At 37.3% G+C, this 22,473-nt stretch overlaps 1 protein-coding gene across 1 annotated transcript; it reads right to left on the bottom strand.

Moving 5' to 3' along the window:
* Positions 1-15,025: 15,025 nt before the first annotated feature.
* On the bottom strand, positions 15,026-19,700 carry LOC143746872 (uncharacterized). The gene is made up of 5 exons (XM_077239083.1): positions 19,245-19,700; positions 17,280-18,335; positions 16,943-17,101; positions 16,279-16,374; positions 15,026-16,146 (listed from the first exon to the last, which is right to left on the bottom strand). Exons 1-5 carry the CDS (start codon positions 19,245-19,247, stop codon positions 15,844-15,846), a joined length of 1,617 nt encoding a protein of 538 aa, XP_077095198.1. The 5' UTR covers positions 19,248-19,700; the 3' UTR covers positions 15,026-15,843.
* Positions 19,701-22,473: the final 2,773 nt, after the last annotated feature.

Below are 22,473 nucleotides of genomic sequence, written 5' to 3'. Positions count from 1 at the left end.
TCAACTGACTTTCTTCCGTGGAATACAAACAATATATATTTTGAAGGATAATGGGGGCATGAGAGTGAGTAAATGATGACAGGATTGCAAGTTTAGGCTGAACTATACCCTTAAATGAAAACATTGAGTGCAGTGGTTAAATAAACCTGGTCATAGACCTTAGTCAGGTTAGACAACATTGAATTTAACACAGATGAAAACAAAGCTGTGAGTGATAGATGTACAGTCTTTACAATAGCACGCACTGTATAAAGTTTCTGGATCATGTAACTCACAACTTTTAGAACAGTTTTATGGAGTCTTTGTCTACGGATTTTTTTTTCCTCAAAATTGTGTTTTAAGCTGAACAGTCAGTATGATGTTAAACAACAGTCCATCCATCCAATTATCCATCCATCCATCCATCATTTAATTCCTAGTATTCATGTCTTTTTATACGTCTCATACTTTCATTTCACCTTATTGCAGTTCATGTCATTTGATTGTCATCTTCATTTTACAGATGTAATAAAACATATCTTCATTTTTTTTGTCTCCTTTCCCTCAAAGCTGCTATAATTTGTTATGATATATTCATACCCCTTTCAGAGAAAGACATTGAATGAATGCGTTTGGCTAAAGGTGACAGATTCTGCATGAATAAATACACGTCTAAGTATGACATTTGCAGAGTAGATTCATATACTTCCTGACATAAATATCAGGGCCCTCTTGCTCTACTGCCACTCACAAAGTTTGCTGTGGCAGAAGGTTATAGAACTCCCCTGTCAGTTTCGCTCACATACTTTCCCCCAACTGCACACACTGTTGTCTGTTCCTCCTGGCGAAGCGTTCATGGCACAATTTGGCCATTGTTTACCAAGCAATTAAACTGGTCTTGCTGCACTAACAGGTGCTGTGGCTTTCATGGGAATCTGTGAATGCTAACTTCTGCAGTGTTATTGCTGCCTACCTGGATCCAGGGTTATTTTAGTATCATTTATATACTATTATAGTATTTGTTTAAATTTAATTTATGAATTAGCTTTTATTTTTATATTTTATAATTTTTAATCATTTCATTTGTTTTCAATTTTATTTAAGTTTTTTTTAACTTTAAGTTTTTCTTCTAATATTTTTATTTAATAAAATACAAATACTAAACTTTTATTTTTTGATTTTCAGTTTTGATTTTAATTTTGGTTTAAATTTGAGTAATTTTGTTATGTTCTTTTGTATTTTTCAGCTTTATTTTGTTTTAATTTTAGTCGTAGAAAATTTTAGAACTTCATCTTACACTGTTATTTGAGTTAATTCAGAGACTATTTATAGAGACATGCCACTTACTCAATCCTCAATACAACTATATAGGGAAAACCCGTAACGCCAAATATGGCGGTTGTATGAACATGTCCCGCCCCTCCCACTGGAAAGCCAATCGTCTGCATTTAACAGTCAAGCCGGGAAACATTTAAGCCTATCGTCTGGTTCCACTGACGCATGCAAACAGTTGAGGTTTGCGACAGTGGAAAATACGTTACTGTTTGAAAAGGCGGCAGATTTGATATGCAGTGTATGTGTGCGTTGTGTAAATATCAGACATCCCAAGTGTCTACCGCATATTTATAGTGGCTCCCTGATGCCCGCAAATTAGTTCAAATCTCCCAGAATCTAGAGCGAGCGAGCGAGAGCTCACACATACTGTGCTTCAAACCGTGCAGCGCGCGCACGTCAGAGAGGGAGAGAACCCTTGCGCATGCGTAGTAAAGTATAACCTGTGGGGAAAAAGGCGTTTTAACCTTATTTTGGGGCAAAGTCATCAAACTTTTTCAGCGATTTTTATCATATTTTACTGCTGTTTCTATACATGCAGTTTTTATGTCCCGGTGACCAGTGAATGTGCAGTTCTGACTCTCTGCCCATTCATTTAGATAGGAGCCTGGTCTTGTTAGTCCGAAATAGCTGCCCGGAGGCGTTGCCAAGATGGCGGCCAAGTGGCATGACTTGCCTAAAAGGATTTTGGTTAATTGACCTTTCGCAGGGAGCTTGATTGACAGGTGATCTGACCAATCATATTTCGCCATCCGCCATTTTGTCCGACAAAGCAGTCAGGAGAGTTAGTAGATTAACATGAGAGGATTTGAACTTGAAAAACTGAATATACTGACGCCTTTCCTCGGTTAAAACAACATTCCTTCTTATGTTCATTCATGTTTATTTGATGCTATAAATGAACTAGAAGGAAGAGATTATCGGTTCACGAGCAGCTTTAACTGAGGTTCTACAGCGATCTGTCACGACACATTAAGGAGCCACAAAACGGTATTTATTGTTTACATTTCTTTTTAAAAATGACCAAATTTGAAAGGTGAGACTTTGTTTAATATGTTTTTTATCAACAGTATCCGAAAAGTAATCTGGTTTGTCCTGTCTGTCGTATTGTCAGTCTCCTCTCTGATCTGCGATGTATATTTTTCACTGCCTGAGAACATTGTGTGTGCGTGAGAGAGCGGCGTAGCTTGTCGGACATAGCGACAGTAACTAAGGGGGCGGGTCTTTGCGAAGGGTCAATTGACAAGGCAACATTTCTAATTTTCTTTTAAGTTTAAGTTTCTCCTCATTTTATTTATTTAATAAAACTTTTTTCTACAATATTTACTGTATATGACTAATAACTGACAGAGACCTCTACCACCCATCAGCTAAGCACTTTTGTGGATGGTTAGTAAGCGTGCTGACATCATCCACAGCAACGAGGGCAACTCCACGCTCTCTATTCCTTAGTAAAAGTTGGTCTCAGCAGCTCTGTGAATACGTTTTAATAGGAAACTCTTGTCTAAGAACTTTTATTGCTCTTAGTGGTAAGATAAAATGTGGGTTAGGGTTATTGTGAATAAGGCACCATCGATCTTTTTTGATGACAGATGGTTGACTTTGAAAACTGAGTACAAGCTAATTTTTGCCTTACAGCATGTTTTAAAAAAAATAGGGGAAAAAAGATGAAGTTGTTATGTTAAACACATGTGTTTCTCAACACCCACCAGATGTCTCCCTATTTAATCCTAAGAAGCTGATGAGTTGAATGAGGTGTTTTAATTAGTGAGATATATTTAATTAGTAAACTGTTTACTTATATTAGTATATAAAATACACACACTGTCACAGATCAGCCTAGTCACCATCCACTGCACTACATTACCCATCACGCTCCTCGGTTCCCACCTGCACGTCATTTGCCAATCACTCACACCTGCAGCTCATCATCACCCTCTTATGCACACACACTTCACCACACTGTCTGGTCGTTGATGCCAAGTGGATTATTCTCCTTGTCTCCAGTGATCTTCCTGTCTCCAACGTCTTCATTCCTCTGTGTCCGCAAAAGATCGCAGAGATGGGACCAAGTCACACATGTTCAAGTCTTAACCTTCAAGTCTCAAGTAAGTCCCAAGTATTTTTTTCTTGGGCAAGTCAAGTCAAGTCAAGTCACAGGCTATCTCAAGTCAAGTCAAGTCTTGTAGTAGGTCTAACTAACCTGCTCAACTAATCTCTGCCCCTTTATTGTTCAATAAACTGCATCTGCCATCTTCCTCTCAGTGTCTGCTTAACGTAACAGAAGACCGGACCTTCAATCCTTCATTGAAAACCGAAGGATGGATCCAGCAGTAGTAATGCTTTACCTGGACCAAGAACAGCATTATCTCGAGGCCCACACCTCGAGACGGGCGTTCCTCGACTCGGCATGCCTTACCTCTTTCCCTGACCGTTCGAGTGTTTTTTACCATACAAGCCTCAATGATGAGACAAAGGCACGCATGCCTGGTGTGGGACCTCGAGAAATTTTGAGGCTTCGTGGAGTGGGTTTCAGCCAACTGCGAGTCCCAGTTCACCATCGGCCATCCCAGCCCTTCCAGAACCTCATCCCAAGATGTCCACCGCCGTTCCAGAGCCTCGTCCCAAGACGGCTGCCGTTCCAGAGCCTCGTCCTGTCATGGCCACCATTCAAGAGTCTTGTCCCAAGATGGCCGCCGCCACAAACCATCTCCCTGTCTCCAACGTCTTCCATTCCTCTGTGTCTCCTTCAAGATCACCATTTGGACTCTCAATTACCTGTTCACCTTATCTCTGCCCCTTTATTGTTCAATAAACTCACTGTTCATCTGCCATCTTCCTCTCAGCGTCTGCTTACCACACCACATACATGTAGGCTATATGTGGGGATAAAATGTATATAAAAAAAACATTTAGGTTAGTTTTTGTAGTTTTTTTTTTTATAAACACTTTTTGCTATAATGGTTGAAACTCTCTTCACAATCCTGATGGCAATCAATAGCGGTCTAAATGCGGAAGTCTCAGGACCAAAAAATGCTGATTATCCTTTGAGAACTATTGAATTACTCATGTTTATCATTTACAACACTGCACTTCCATGTCCTTCCAACGGACAGCAATTAAAACGCTACTGGAATGCTGTTCTTGTGCCATTTAATAACTGGCTCTTCATCCGTATAACCTTGGCTTAATGTAGCTCTTTTACAGATAAGACTTCTTTTCAAGGGACATGCAGGCATTCAATCCTGTGGAGCAATGGCAAAAAGCAGCTTTAATGTTTGCTCTTCAAGGGATTAGTGAGTTTGATATACAGAGCCAAGCCCCATCCCTTTAGATGAATTTTCATGTTTTATTCATCAAATCCATTAAACAAGGCCTCACAACAGTAAAGGGGATTTGGGAGCAGTATTTAAGTAGCTATAGTACCTGCTGAGTTGCGTCTGGTGATCTGATCTTTTTCCCGGCATCAGCATCACCAGATGTACCAACTGCTTTTCCACACTTTTTGTGCAGTTCATTAATTTGCACATTGCTGGATCTGTTTGTTTTCTTCTCAGTCTGTAAAGCCTCTGGGAGTTTAAATCACAGTTTGATCATTTGGATAGTTGAAAGAAGTACACCGTATCAAACTAAACACACCAAAACCATGGGACATCCAGAGTTTAAACATGCAATAGCACAAACGGTGATATTGTCAAGACTCAAGAGTTTGGGGTAAATGAGTGGCACTAATGAAATACAAATTTTAGCTACCCTTTCGGTGGTCATCTTGGTTGTAGCTGGTTTAAGCAGTATCTTACACAACTAAGATGGTGTACCAATTCATAAAGCTCTCAAGTGCCCAAAATAGCTCTAAAACCAGCAAAACAGACCAGGGGCCTGTTTCAGAAAGGAGGTTAAGTGAAAACTCTGAGTATGTTAACCCTGAAATGAGGGAAACTCTGGGTTTTCTGTTTCAGAATGGGAGGTAAGTCAAACCTGAGAAAGCAGGGTAAGTCAAGCCCGTTTCTGAAAGAGAGGTAACTTATACTCAGAGTCAGTTACCATGGTAACTTACTCTGTGAACCTAACCTGGTCGGGAGCAGGTTTACTTCCGTAAACCCAGAGTTTATTTCGGTCTCCTCCCCTTTTTTAAAGAGGAAGCGGTGTTTAAACACCTCATTCATTTTTTCGGTATATTTATTCATTGCTGTTTCCCCCCCCCAATTTTTTTAATAAGATGAAGTCTATATAACTTCTTAACTGGCAACTGAAAATACAGTAGATTAGAGTTACATCATGTAGCTCTAAACAAATTCTACAGAATTAAACTGTGGCATTCACTGAAAATCACTGAACTGTGTTCATCTGTGCACCAGAAGTTGATGGACCTTCCTCCTACTGTTCTTCCACACTCTGGGGACGAGGGAGAGATAAGAATATCCGTTTATACTTAGATATAAACTTAGTTTCTATAGGCTACTCCAGATAAATAATGTGAAGAAATGTGAATGTGTAGATTGTTTGATGTGTAGACACATAATATTAACATTTCCTCTGTAGGCCTCTCTGTGGCAGCAGAAACTGTTTCTTAATCCCCCATCGTCCTGTGAAGATGAGCATTTGGTTGAGCACATTTTATAATACTATTTGTCATAATTTCTGGTGTATTGAGTAGGCTACTTACAATTGTCTGGGGTTCTGTTGGGACAGGAGGCTCCAAAAGACAGATATTACCATCAGAATCTGTTGGGAGCAACAAAAAACCCAACCCAAAGTAAAATATATGGAAATATCAAAAACACCCTATATAAAAAATAACACATATTGTTATCACAATCACATACACCTCTTACATTTTATGAAGGCACTTCAATCTTCGGGAGTGACTGGCTCTGATGAAGTCCCTCCAGGAATTCCCTCAGCCATTGGCCTTCCAGCATTCAGGCTCAGGGCCATCTCCATCTCCTCTGCATCTCCATCTCCATCTCCTCTGCATCTCCATCTCCTCTGCATCTCCATCTCCTCTGCATCTCCTCTGCATCTCCATCTTCATCTCCATCTTTGGGAGCCTCTTCCTTCTTTTTGTTGGCTGAGTAGAAGTCAAATGAGAATGAACATTTAATTGTGTTAATTAGACCTATGTCAAAAATGCTGCTGCACTGCAAGACACTGGATGCTATTTAGTTATTTAATATGTCAAATGTTTGTAAAGTCAGGTAGCCTATCCATGATATTCTCAAGCCATACCTGACTGAATTATGTTTTTATATTTCATTTTTTCAGCTGCTATTTTCTTTTAATGCCTGAAGGATTGCACCTACATGAAAATTAAAATTAGGTTGAATAACATACTGTTCTTCCAGTTTCACCTCTGATATTATAACAGTTGGGTAAGTTACTCTAAAATAGTTATTAATTACTAACTACAAATGACATCTTCAACAGTGTAATTAGATTAATGTAATAATTACTATCTCTAGAAAGTATTGGTCTACTTATTACTAATTACTTTATAAATCCCATATCAACCTCAACCACTTGAACAATACAAAAAGAGACAATAAACTGCACTTTTAATGTTTTCAAATTAACAATATACAATTGCATGAATTATTCTTGAATTGACCAAAGTGTGTAGAGAGAGAAGGTTACATTAAAAATATACCTTTAAAAATTTTTATGTTAAATCCATTGTTGTTTTATACAGAATTGTTCTATAGTCTATGCAGTATTTAATGCAATGACATCATATTTTACTTTATATTACAGAAGAATTAAGAGTAATCCCTTTATTTAAATTACAGTATTTAGATTACTTGGTAATTACACCCAACACTGTATAACAGTAGCCTAATTAAAATGTAAACTTACGCATTGACTCGAGCAACTATTTTCTCCCAAACCAACTCTATCGATCGCCGCTGCTGCCCTGTTGCTTAAAAAGAAAATGTTTGCGTACTGCTGATGAGAAATATGCAGACCTCTTTTTGTCTGGTGCTGTTACTATGGTGACTCATAATATCTGTGCTCCATTGATAATGGCTTTTTATAGTTGTGGTGCACGCGCTTAACTCCGAGTCAGTCAACTTAGAGTTGATTGAACTTACTCATTTCAGCTGTTCTGAAACCGAAAACTCAGAGTTTCCCATCTCAGGGTAAGTCAACTCAGAGTTCAAGTTTTAACTCAGAGTTGGTTGAACCTCCTTATTGAAACGGGCCCCAGGTAGCCACACTGGAAGCTAACCACCTTAGTTTTTTTTTTAGTAAGGTTTTTTTTCCTTTTCTGATTGTGCTACATACCAGCAGTATTAGCATGCAGAGATTGCAGGAGGCAGAGACAGAACAATAAACAGATACTGCAAATTTGTTTGTTTATCTAATCCATTCACCCATGCTTCAGTCTAGTTTTTGTTTTGCTTCAGTCTAGTTTTCCAACACACAATTTCATTACATGAAGAATTATTTTGTCATTTTCCTTCTATGGAAGTCAATGCAGTGTTCCAGACTGCGACCAAATTCGTCGCATATGCGAAAATTTTTTGAGAATGTGCGAGTTAAAATGTTATGTGGTCGCATTTGTGCGAGTGGACGCTTGAGCAACAGAACGCCGTTGTATCAGCTGCTGCAGTCCGTAACTTATGTTCAAAATGAACGAATCATGAATCCATTTTCCAAACCGTGTTTTTGACTTATTCTGATCTGAATCACTACGGTACGCCTATAATAAGTGTTTATATTCGGACTATTTTATCCCGGGGTCGTCTAGGCTGCGGAGTAGCCCAGTGCCTGCGTGACTCGCCATAGACATTAACGGAGAGAAGTTCCGTTTACAATGTTCTTCCGCAAGACACGTGCAGTTTATTTATTGACGAACGTAGACGTCACCCGCATTGCACACTGATGGTGAAACGCGCCAATTACGAATTCACAAATTAAGGCATTCAAAAATGATAAAAATGGTCTCACGAAACACAGAGCCCCTTCCATCTACGTCTTTTCAGTGGTTATATTTGTCCTCTGTCGAGCGATTACTCTCATGATCGCTCGACAGACGAAAAGGAAATTAGTATAAAATGCAGAAGGTAAGGAGTGTGAGATTTCTGCTTTTTGTTACAACTATAAACTTTGATAACGAAAAATCTGTATCAGTTTATTATAATACTCTAATCTTTTAAAATGTAATGCATACATTTGAATGTTTAATGATTTTTAAAAGATAGAAAGATGATAATAGACAGATAGATAGATAGATAGATAGATAGATAGAGAGATAGATAGATAGATAGATAGATAGATAGAATATGATTCAAATGTAATTGGATATATTGTATATAATTCAAATGTAAAATGCTTAAAATTACAGATTAAAATTACTGTCCAAAATCCATGAAAATCCTGAAATTTGGCAATGATAATTAATATATTACAGGTATTTCTGCTGCAACCCAGAAAGCCTTTGCTAGCCTTGGTCCATTAAAACCACTAGTCATCAGCATGCATTGATTAATCCCATGGCATGTAGCAAAAAAAAAAAAGGTGCGACCAAATCATATGCTGGTGCGACCAACTGAGAAAGTTGGTAGCACCAGTGCAACCAGTGGAAAAGTTAGTCTGGAGCCCTGCAATGGGTGTCGTCAACTGTCTGGTTACCAACATTCTTTAAAATATCTTCTTTTGTGTTCAACAGAAGAAAGAATCGCATACAGGTTTGGAACAGCATGAGGGTAAGTAAAGACAAAATTATCATTTTTGGGTGAACTATACTTTTAAATGGGTGTCAGGCTAGCCTAAAAATTCACAACAAACAGTAAAGATTCTGGGATATGTTTAGAGCTGTTTTCTAAAATCTTTACTTTTTATTACAGTTAACCTACCAAAGTTGTATGCAATACACACCAAATCTAGCAATATCATTGGCTCATAAGCTCTGTGTCATTTTGTATGACAGTGGATTCACATTCCTCTTCACAAACAACGAAATAGAGATATTTAAATGTCACATTAAATGACCATTACAATCAGCCCCATGTCAGTATTTAGGAGTCCCAACTGACAAATTAACGGAATTCCTTTTCCCTAGTTTCAATAACCATTCAAGTTGGCCTGGTAATAGCATGATGCTTTAACCACAGAAGCATTGTGGGTAATATGGAATGCTCTCCTGACTGCAGTTAACAGTGGCTTCCACTCCCACAGAAAAAAGACTCTTCCACTGCATATTCATTATGACCTTGGGTAAGCTCTTAAATCAGAAGCAAACACAAGGGTCAGATAAACACCCACACTGTTTTGCTTTCCCCACAAAGGTGCAGGTTTATAGCAGAATATTGTGTAGAATACAGATTACACAATTATCAGATGACATGATGGAGTGACTGGGGTCCTCCTCAGGTGTACGAGGAGAGCGATTGCTGGCGTGCTAATTAGTCATAGCGTTGCGGTAATTACTTAGCTTTCCTCGGCTGTGGACTTCCTCTACACCGTCATAAATCAGCCCAACTACGTGCGTCTTGGCAAATGTTTGTCAGTGTTCAAAATGTAACGCCTGGCCAGTGCATCAGCATTTCATGAAGCAAAATAACAGGTCGTGCAGATAGTAATTTCAACAAATAACCTTGGGATGAGGAAAAACACTATACTACACCTCCTCCAGCCACTAGCAATACATAACAATCGATCAGAATGCAGGGTAAGTCTTTGAGGTTATAAAGAATCTTCTAGATTTAGTCATCGCAATAACTGTCTAGGATCCAGTGTTGTTATTGTAAACTAAATCAAAATAAATTACAAATATTAGATGAACATTAGATGATTTAATTTTGTAATTGTGTTAGCTATTGTCATTTTTATTAGTTTTTTAAATATTTCTATTTAGCTTTAGTTTTCTCAATTTTAGTTTTACTATATAGTAGGCCTATATATATATATATATATATATATATATATATATATATATATTATACTACAAAGATATTGAACTGAAAATAATAAAAACTGAAATAACAAAATGACTAAAACCGAAAAAAGTTTTATAAAATAAATAAAATGAGGAGAAACTTAAACTTAAAAGAAAATTAGAAATGTTGCCTTGTCAAATGACCCTTCGCAAAGACCGATATATATATATATATATATATATATATATATATATATATATATATATATATACACAAGCATAATTTATATTATATATCAATATAAATATTTTATATTTAAATAACATTTTTTTTTTCTTAAATATATATGCATGTGTGTATATATACAAAACAATTATACTCAGCAGCACACACACAAATATTATGTAAACACAAACTTTTTTTTGTGGATGCGTTTAATCACGATTAATCATGGCCAGCCCTAAAAAAGACATTAAAACTCTGAAATTTTGTAATCTCAGAAAAATCATGGCATATTTTATCTATTTGATTTCACTTAAATGATCAAATTATTTTCATTTCATTTCATTTATTTATATATTCTCTTTTCATGGTAATGCAACATGACATGCCACAACAGCAATTTAACAAATCCAACAAACACAACAAAAATACATTCCATGACAAGAAGAACAGGAGTAGGATGAAGAAAAAAAAATCTTATAAACTCCTACCCCATTCTTATAATAAAAAAAATAATATACAAATTAGATGGCCTCACCGACATGACAAAAAATTACATTTTTTTCCTCTTCTTTTTTTTATTTATTTTTTTTATTATTAATTCTGCTTACACAACATTAAACAAACAAAAACAACAATGATGCAATAACAACGAGACCTACATTGTTGTTATAATTTTATCATTTTTCACATTCATCTTTATATAAATTAAGTATTTTCTGTTTATACTTATATTTAAATTATAGAATGTTTGAACAACATTTCAGATCATTTTCTAGAAAATTCCATCTTTTCACACCAGACACTGAAACACACATTTGTTTGAGGGTATTTCCAGCAAAAGGTTGTTTAAAGTCATTATTACTTCTGCTTGTCTCACTATTTACAGTAAAAAGGGGTTGCAGTCCATGCGGTAACAGGCAGTGTTTTGTTTTATGAACAACTAATAAAGTTTGTAAAGGAACCAAATCTTTCAATTTGAGTAGACCTGACTCCAGAAACAGTCCTGTAGTATGTTCTCTTGGAGCAACTCCATTAATTATTCTTATGGCCCTTTTTTGCAAAATAAATAAAGGCATTAAATTAGTGAAATAAGAATTACCCCATATCTCCAAACAATACATCAAATATGGCAAAATAAAGGAACAATATAGGATTCTCATTGCCTTATAATTTAACATAAACTTTACTTTACTCAAAACAGCAATGTTTTTACAAAAAATTTGTATCGTCCGAAAAAAGAACAAAATGTAGAATCTTTGATTCATCACAGAGATCATTAATATATAAAGTAAATAATTTAGGCCCCTGCACAGAGCCTTGAGGGACTCCACACTGTATTATTTCCAACTTAGATTCATGGCCTATATAATCTACATATTGTTGTCTTTTTTCTGAATAACTAATAATCAAATTTAATGCTACACCTCTAATTCCATATGTCTGCAATTTAGATATCAATATACCATGATCAAGAGTGTCAAAGGCCTTTTTAAGGTCAATAAAAACACCAACTGTGTGATTTTTATTCTCCAATTCTGTAGTGATGTCTTCTGTGATTTTCATCAAAGCCATAGCTGTTGAGTGGGTGCTTCGAAACCCAAACTGATTATCATGTATCAAAGAATGTTTATCAAGAAAATAATCAAATTTTTTAACAAAAAGCTTCTCCACAATTTTTGAAAATTGAGAAAGTAAAGATATAGGCCTATAATTTGTGAGACTATGCCTATCACCAGAACTAAAAAGGGGAATAATTTTAGCCACCTTCATTTTATCTGGAAAGAAACCTGTATTAAAAAACAAATTGGTTATATATTTTAATGGTCTACTAATGCAACTAATAGTTTCTTTAACAATGTACATATCTAAGCCATCACTATCACATGAATGTTTACTTTTTAATTTAGAGACAGAAGAAATAATTTCACTCTCACTAACTTCATCAACAAAAAGAGATTGCATGACTCTGCTTTCACCTGTTCCGCTTTTATTTTCATTATGTAGAGGTATAGTTTTGGCAAGATTTGGACCAACATTGCAGAAAAATGAATTAAATTCATCAGCCATTTTTCTACCACTTATCTCAATGTTCTGTTCATAAAAAAAAAAAAATTAAAAAAAAAAAAAATTAACATCAGGACTTTTAACGAGATAACAGATCTTTGCTCTGAAATAAAGCAGCTGATCGGTCATACATTTGCTAAATGAATTTATTCAGATTGATAAGAACCAGCATAGATCTGTTCATTCTGAAACAATTAAAATGAATGAACATGGTTAAAATATGGGTAGCTGTGAAACAAATTCAATTCTAAAGTATTAAATGCTCAGGGAGAGATTTGTGAAACAGATCTGTAATACCTACAGTGGCCATTAGGGGCAGTTGCCGCTGTAGCCCAGCTCACACACATAATGCATCCACTCAGTCACTGCTCTGTATAACTCAGCACTGAAGTGGTGTGATTGAATCATCTTTAGAGTGAAAATGGTCCTTAAAATCCTTGTTAATATAAGGCCAAATGTGCAAAGAGGGTGAGCAGGGAAAGTGTGGAAGTCTAGGCCACTGTATAGATACCTGTCTTATTTGCAACCAGAAACACTGACCTGTTTAGCTTTGCTGCAGATGTGTAGCCTTTCTGATGCCTTTACATATTTGGTACTTAAAGGCACAATATGTAAGTTTCGCCACTAGAGGTCGCTTTTTTTCAAAACAATAACAAAGGTGTAGCTTGATGATGCAGTGAATGGGCATGCAATCATGGCAGGTGTCGACTGGACTCGGGCAGAAATCATGTTCATGGTATGAAGCAGGGCGGGGCCGAGAGCCTGGGACTTTTTAAGTAAATTTTTACAATTAAAGATACATTTAACGGTCGCCTCCTTATTCCCTGAACTTGAACTTTGTTACGTTTGATCACTTGAATTCACTTATTTTATTTTATTCTAATTAAAAAGCAAATGCTGAATTCGCTCTGTGGTTGTATGATACACACCGCAGTAAGGTAGATCGATATTAGAATATCATATATTAATAAAAACTGGATGACTTTGTTGCTAAATGGCATGCAGTTCATTTGAAAACATTGTATGGCAGAGAAAATACTGTTATTACAAATACAGCTCTCCATTATGCCATGTTGACAAAATAGTGTCAAAAAAGTGTTGTTTCTGAGGCATGTTTCAAACATGTGGGTCACGGTAAATCAAGAAAATAAGAGATTCAAACAATAAGACTAACCGTGTTGATACATGTCGATAAAGGTATCCAAACAGTAGATCACCTGCAATAAAACACATAATATATTCAAGCATCTTTGGTGTTTCCATGATTTCTATGGAAGTAAAACCGCAAATTGAGGATAGTGTGGATATGCTGTCATTGACTAATCTGGATTTAAAGATTTTGGAAACATTTGGGAGAATGTAAGTAGGTCGACAAAATATAGAACATTGTTCTAGCGTTTTTTGAATATTTGAATCCAAATATCTTACATATTGTCCCTTTTAAATAAACAAAATATAGCTCTTATTTTTTGTGCATTTCATAAATGTTGAAATATAATTTGGAAAATGACCTGTGCTTTTGTAGCTGCATGCCATCTGTTCTTGTGTGATGGTGCAGGTGCAGAGCATCTCCTCCAAGCCCCGCGAAGCATGTCTGACTACTACAGATGCCACATGAGATATTTATACTCAAGCATCTACAGTATTTAATTAAGTGAGTATGTATGCATAATACATTAATAGTTGTTAATTCAGTCAGTAGTTAATTCAGTCAAATGGTAAAATATGAAATTTTAAAATTGTGTCTGTGCCCGTGGATGAAAAGGCGAACTGAACTATGTGTAAAGCCAAACCACGTGTGAAGTGAAAACCATTTTTTGGAAAATTAAATCGGCGATTCACCAGATACAAGGAGCCCTGCTCTCCGAACCCATTTGGTCACATTAACAGCGTATGGCTCAGATGGTTACAGCAATACAAGCTGGAATCCTCACTGACAGTGTCTGTCCGCTTTTCCGATGCCTTCTTCACTTCGGGCTATGTTTCCAAGGTAACGGAGCTGAAGTGTGTACATCATTGTTCCAAGCCCTTCAGTGTGGAGTAACCGGCATTTCTGTGGGACAGCACAAATTGAGGAGAAAAATAAAGCAATTTATCACTGCTTAATAGAGTAATGGTCCTATTTACTAGCGTGCAGCAGAATCTGTGTCCCAGCAACTGTTTTCAGAGACTGAACAAACAAGTGCCATGATGCGTGATGGGATTCCACCCCCTGGAGACAGGGGGGCGAAGGCCATATTGTTTTCTTACACTGTAAAAAAGAAAAAGTTAGTTCAACTCAAATTTTCAAGGCAACCGACTGCACAGAATTTTTGAGTTGAAGATATGAACTTAATTTTTTAAGTTTTAAAGGACTACAATTATTAAATTGCGTCAGCTAAGTTTTTTAAGTTCTGACAACTAAGTTTTTTTAATTCAAGTTACTGGAACTTTCAAGTCTGTAAAAGCTTACTATTTTGAGTTCAGATTACCATCCCCTGTAATAACTTGTTATTTTGAGTTTAAATTACCCCCTCACATTAAATCATCCACTGACAGTAAACCAGTTCATTTATGCATGTTTATTTGAACGACTTTGGCACAAACAGCTTTACAATTCCACAATGTAAACAAGTAATCTTATATCCAAAGCAAATACATCAGGTTTCAGAACCGTAATATGGGCAGGTTTTTTTTTCTTTCCGACTCTTGTTGAGACCTTACAAATAATGCAATATAGCCAAAGATGACCAATAAACAGTTGTATAGTGCCTAAGTATTAATTCAGAAATTTGTAAATCCCCAGCTGAAAAAGCCACATTATCTGAACTTTCTGAATTATCTGAACTTTGAAATTAGCCAAAAAGGCAAACATGCAGGCTATAACAGTAATGGTGAAATACAGCTTGCTTCTACTGAACAATCAATACCGTAGTCTCTTGACTGTAATATGACAGCTACACATAAAATATTTGTTTTTATTTCAAATAAAGCACTTGTGTGCAGAGCAAATAAGGCACATGTCAATAAGTTGGGGAAATCAAAAGGAAAAATATAAAAACTATAAGGTGGTCTATGTGAAGACTTACAAAATATACAAACATAATAAATGAACAAACATGGTAAAAGAAATCTTCCCCATGGACACTTGCCACATCAGCAAAGATGCATACTATAACAGCAATGCTGAAACAAAGCTTGCTTCTACTGAGAAACAATCAATAGTCTTGTGACAGTTATATGACAGCTACAAATAACAGATTTGTTTTTAGTCAAAATAAAGGAACAACATAAAAACTATAAGGTGGTCTATGTGAAGACTTACAAAATATCCAAACGTAAATGAACAGACATGATAAAATAAATCTACCCCATGGAAAATGAATCACTGGTTTATCAGCTTGGTCTTGAAGCTCCGGACACGCTGTGAGCAATTGGTGGACATTTCCATGAAAATGTGCTGGATAGTTTCAAAGGTATACCTGATGTCTTTTGGGAACTCCATGTTGAGGGCATAAAGCAAGCCAAAAAGATACGCAAGCGCAGTCGGGGTGTCTGGGATATCTTTCAGGACAATGGTTTCCTCCAACACAAGGGCAATATTAATGACTGCGTCGTTGTCATCATCAAGCACTGTGAGGACCCCCATCTTGATGCCTTTCATCTGTTTGTCATCTGTATCAGTTGCCTGACAAAACAAAAACAACACTGAAATAATGTCCTGTAGAAAACTAGTCAATAAAAAGTGATGTCTATTTGTGTATGGCCTCTTTGCTATACAACACTACTAAAAGCTGAAGGTCTTCCAAGCTGCACTCACCAGGCATCTAGAGAAAAGCTTCCCAGTATTCTCCCGCAGAAATATGGGAAGACCTTCCACAGCTGCCTGTCTGCGATGACTTGTGATGTCAGATGTCTGTTTTGGAAGAATATAAAGACAAACAAATACTTTTGTTTAGCTCTGTGAAATGTACTTGTGCATGTGCACTTGTGCTTGTTCCATTTGTATTCCCATTTCTACAATTGTGCATGTAGGCAGATAAAATAATTGCAGCCTCTGTTAGTTTATTAGTGTTTCTTTTTGTCTTTTAAGGATAAGTTCACTATATTGCACTTTGAGCCCCCTTTCTGGGTTATCTTGGATGAAATAGAGTGTTTGACGAACAGTCAACGAACACCACTAACCAATCGGTGAGTTGCACATCTTTGAAAACAAACGTTTAGGGTTGATTTAAAGACAGGTTTGTGAATGCATGTAGCTAGCCATTCTGAAGCATGCAAAGTGCAAAACCGTGAACGTATCCTTTAAATATTACTGTATTAAATAGTCAATCAAGATGGAACTCGCTCACCAATGTAGCTGATGCAAAAAAAGAATTAAGTTATATTACATCAAAAGTGCAGAGTGCTAGCTTGGTAGTTCCTTCTTGATTAATGGTTTAAATTTTAGTGGACAAACTGAAGAAAAGGCCTTATATAACAACCTGTTTGTCAAGCATTTCCAAAAGGGTTTCCATCTCTCGACTAAAGGCGCCCTTCCTGGCACGATACAATTTCAGCAGACGAGGGGTGAACATCTCAAGGGCAGCTTTAAATGTTCCCATCAGGTCCTTGGTGGTCACACGAGTGAACTCTTGACAAATCTGAATGAAAGAAATGCAATACAAATACAACAAGCTGATAGTGTGATTTCATTGTTATAATTAAGTCTGCAAACTCAAAGCCATAATACAAATGAACCTACATACACTATTATGAAAAAAAACATAACACAAATGTAAACAAATGCACCAAGTTCAAGAAAAAAAAAAGATGCCTTACCTGTTCTTCAAGAAATAGACCAGGCCACCTCTCCAGAACCTCTGAGACCATGGGCTCCATCTCTACAATCTCCATTCTCCTAAGGGAGAATGTGATGTCCATCTTCTGTCTGATTAACTCCATGTCCTTGTTTTTCTTCTTCATGGCTTCAACCAGGGAAGACCTCAGGTCTTCCAAGTCATCCTCAGTGTAGCTTTCTGGGTGATCTGGTACATGGTTGACCTCACCTCGTTTTGGTTTTTTCAAGGAAAACCTTCCCTCCGGACCACCATCCCCATCATCATCATCTCTTCTTCGCCTGTTGACACCATGATCATCCGCCTCCTCCCTTCTTGATCTCCTGTTGACACCAACCTCATTACATCCAGCTTGACGCAGTTTTGATCTGTAGTTCCCCATCTTGTACTTTATGCTGGTTGTCCATCCTGCATATCCAGTACCACCACCAGGCTCTTTGAGGCAGGGATGTTTGATGACAAGTTCAGCAGCAACAGAATCGAACTCATGTTTTTCAGGGTAGGCTTTCACAGAAAATATTTCTTGTGCCAACTTGTCCAGAATCTCTTTTTTCACATCTCTGGTTACATGTAAACCCTTCCCTAATGTTTCAAACGTGTCATTCCCCTTGCGGAGTATCAGTTCAACATCATAAGAGAATTCTGGCACTGGGAACGGTGTGGGCCACTGTGCAACGTTCCTCCTATATGTCCGCACAACTGAAGATAAGCTGTGGATTGAGTCTGGAGATCCAATGATGGCTGTGTCAAGGGAAGAGATGGAGGATGACCGAGTTGGTGTTGGAGGTGGTGGTGATGGCATGTCCTCATTGCTCCACAGAATATGCAAGACAGCCTTTTCTGAAGGTAACTCTGCTATGTCAATCAGGTTGCAAACTGCCTGGCCAAAGTCTGAGTCTTCATACTGTATACAGAATTCACCCACAAGTTCAAGTTTTTGACGCAGTTCATTGTACAGTTCCTCTAAAGTTTCAGGGGCTTTGGTCAGCCGAATCTTACGGACGAGTTTGGGATTTATGTGGACCAAAAGCAACAAAGCCTGTGAGAACAAAAGAAGAACAGTTATTTGCATGACACTTTAAACTGAAGCCATATACAGTTATGGCCAAAAGTATTGGCGCACCTCAAGAATTGTTGGTTTTTAAGTAAAATTCGCACACTTTTGAAGGTTTTTTGATAAAATAAACAAACCAGGATATTTTCAATAGTTTAACACAACTGAAACAAGAATTGGTTTCCCCAAATGTAACAGAATGTATCACCAAAATACTGCGGGAAGTGAATACTGCATGGTCGAAAGTATTGCCACCCTTCACAACAAGTGTCTTTTGCTGTGATAAAAGCACACTTTTCATTGTTAAAATCCAGTGCTAAGGTTATGGGTAGTCAGACGTCAGCTGTGGTAGCGCTCCTGAGAAATATCGCCCATTTCTAATGGACGAAAATCTCCAGTTTACTCACTATACATCTCTGTTGGTTTATATGGACAGTATGAGGTTTTCAAGTAGAATCGAGTTTATTATCCTTTAGAAATGGGCTTATACTTCTCAGGAATGCTACCACAGCTGACGTCTGACTATCCATAACCTTAGCTGTGGATTTTAACAATGAAAAGTGTGCTTGTATCACTGCAAAAGACTGTTTACTGCAAAAGTTATTTTGAGCGCCAATACTTTTGACCATGCAGTATTCACTTCCCGCAGTATTTTGGTGATATTTTGTGTTGAATTTGAGGAAACCAATTTTTGTTGTTTCAGTTCTGTTGAGCTATTGAAAATATCCTGGTTATTACATAAAAACACCTTCAAAAGTTTGTGAGTTTTGCTCGAAAACCAACACATCCGGAGGGGTGCCAATACTTTTGGCCATGACTGTACCTTGAACACTTAAAATCAAGTCATTAACACATGACAAAATTATGAAAACATACAAACAGAAAGGTGCTTACCATTTTAATTTACTGCAGTAGCCAAGCCCTTGGGGTCACCATCAAAGTTCTAGCAACTTGGTATGCAGCCAATGGGTGGTAGTCGTTCAAAGTCTCTGGATCCAGGATCTCTAAATCTGAGTGACAGTTATCAATGAGTTGGTAAGACCGATAATGTTCCATGTACCAAGATGATAACCTTGTGGTGACAAAATACACTTTCCACCACTTGTCCACCAATATGTGTAGTATTCTAAAGAATTCTGGCAGTCCACTGCATTCACCCGCAGACACTATCATGTCCCTCACATACTGGGTCCCACACAAATGTACTTCTTTGGCAAGAGACACATCATCTTCATTTGGGTACTTCTTTTCTAGTACTGTCCTGAGCTTTTCATCTAAAGATGATATTTTCACTCTATCTACACTACCAACACGCAATTCTGGCTTGAACAATTGATGTGTGTCAAGAAGATATGCCATGAGCAGTTGATGCTTAGTGGAAAGGGTGAGTAGTACATTCTTAAAACAGTGAGCATCATTAATTGCCTGTTTGAAAAAACTATGCTTAGACTCAAATCTAAACGTCCACAGATCCACTAATGGCCCAAAGCACCGTGTGAGATGCACATAGTGATCAATGAAGTGATGCTTTGGTTTCAACTTAAATTCAGGAAAGGTGTCAGTGAGTAACTGTCGATGGTCAGACAATTTATTCCCTAAGTAACATAATGTTTCCTCTGATAATGTAGTAGACACCGTAATCTCCACAATCTCTTTAAGGTCCATTAAAATTTCCCATGACTGCTCTTGTTCAGGTATATAGTTCCCGATCAAGAGAGGTAGCAAACGTAAAAGTGCCCAGTTTTCATGTCCGTTACCGTTTACCTTTCCAGAGGCAAGGCTTGTCTTTGTAATTGCCTGTGGCTTGTTGACCAAATCAGAGAATTTGTATGGAAACTGTTTTATGCGGTTATTCAGTCCATCTAATGTAATGAAATCTTTTCTTATCAATTCTTTCAAACACAAACTTAACTCCACTGCCACAACACCTTCAAACAGATCATGCAAAAGATCAGGGGGAAATCCAGTAACTGGGTGGAAGAAAGACAACTTACTTAAAGCACAGGATGATTTAACCCCATTCACAGACGGCTTATCACTCAACTTGAGTTGTTCCACAAAATAATCGTGTTGCGTTACAGTTCTCATTGGAAAGTTCCTTGGCTCACAATTTCCAATTTGGTCTCGACTGATGCAACAAAATCTGCAGAATTTTTCGACATTGAAAGCTTCCTGAAAACCTGCTAAGCTATGTGCACCAAGGTTATCAGCACAGACACAGAACACTGTTCCCTTTACAAATGTATCTAGAGCCTCAATATACACTCCTGTCTTTTCAAGAAATCCAAGATCCTTAATCAAAGGATAAAGAAAGGCATCATACCCAAATTGTCTGACATCGACAGTTTTTCCAAGACAAGCCAGTTGAATTAGGGGGAGAGTAGAGCGAAACTTGCTTGGTAAATTCAACAAAATCCAATAGACCGCAGTAATTTTATGGATTTTTTTTGAGGACCCCAAAGGATTACATAGTTCCAGGTCATCTATGTAAAGTCCTATAGAGATACTTGCATCTTGCACACCCAGAAGACCATTGTCTTTGTAGTACTGTCCGTCTCGAAAAGAGCAAAATTGACCTGGGTTGTCCCCCTGACTAAACACCAACTTCTCCACAAAATCTGTCTGTCTCAACAAAGTTCCAAGAACCTGGATGATTGAAACATAAACAAATGTTTGTTTATGGGTTATTTTATATGTATACTCAGTAGGCTGAATTACAGGGAACTTATCTTTAAAAAAAAGATTTCTCCTGTGATCAGTGGCCAATGCACCCTTTCCTTGAGTGCTTACAATTAATGGATTTGTTTCCAAGACAGCATCATTAATCTTATGGAGAACACTATCATCTAATTCAATGCCATGTTCTGCAAGCACTGCTTTGATACCTTGTTGAGAGTGGGATTTTGAAAGATATAAAATGTCATTAAACCCCTCAACTATTTTCTGTACAGCTTGTCTAACATGTAATTCAGTTTGCATACGTAGAAAAAATCCAGCAGCCCTGTGTTCAAGAGTCTCAGCATCTACATACTCTTTTTCTTGGACATCTGAATTTCCAGAACTACTTGGAAGTGTATCTTCCTCACTACAGATACCTAATGGTTGGTCAGAGGAATCTGTCTCAATGGACACAGGTTCATTTTCTAAGTCTGCTCTTAAACAGGTTCTGATATCACCATGCTTGTGTTTCCTACTTTTGTGTGAACTAAAAGTCTTTAGATTGTTTGTTTTAAAACTACATCTCAAGAAGGGGCAACAAACAGTCTCATGTTTTTTTAAATGGCGTCCAATGTGTGTGAAGAAAGACTGCTGCGTGCAGATTTCCCGGAATTCACATAGATCACAAAAAAAGGTGAATTTATCTTGTATTTTGGCTGTCCTACAATGTGATCTGGTCAAATGTGACTTTAAGGCGCCAGCTGTTTTAAAACTACATACACAGTCACTGTAAACACACGGCCAGTAAGCTCCTCTTCCGTGCCTGAGCCGATGGTGCTTAAGCAGACGCTCTTGATTTGCGCTGGCAAAGCTGCAGAAGCGGCACTTCATAGAAAACCTAGCACAAAAATAAGAGGAGAAAATTAACACAGTGACATACTTTGCAACCGTTCACGTTAATGCTGTTGAGCTTCAGGGCTAAAACACACAAAGGTAGGGCTGGGTATTGTTCAAAATCTTTCGATCCGGTGCCAATTTCGATACCGGTGCCTCACGATACTAATTTCGATACCAATTTTATTAATCCTTATAAGGATTAATATTATTATATTTAATTTTTATTACACATTATTACATTTATATCAAAATTATTATCATTAACTAAACTACATCAAAAAAAGCATTTTGTTACTTAAACTTTATTTAAGCTTGTTGCCAAAGCAGCATTTCAGCAGTTTTGTGGGAGAACGCAAAGTTCTCTTATGAGAGGTTCTCTCGTATTGCGTAAGTTTAGCTTACCCTACGGGAAAGATTCATCTTCTCGAGATATTGAAGCCAAAAAATAATCCTTAATTTTGTATTCATTGTCAACGCAGTGCAGCAGCTAGCAGACCTAGAGCAGGCCATCTCGCATGCTCATTGGCTGCCCTGCGGGCAACTGCTGCAGCCTACCAGTGAGCCCGGC

The sequence above is a fragment of the Siphateles boraxobius genome, unplaced genomic scaffold (genome assembly GCF_051911475.1).
Source record: "Siphateles boraxobius isolate OS27281-9 unplaced genomic scaffold, OSU_SipBor_1 22, whole genome shotgun sequence".
Classification (NCBI taxonomy): domain Eukaryota; kingdom Metazoa; phylum Chordata; class Actinopteri; order Cypriniformes; family Leuciscidae; genus Siphateles; species Siphateles boraxobius.
The sequence above is the reverse complement of the archived record's forward strand: the minus strand, read 5'-3'. Positions and strand labels throughout refer to the sequence as shown.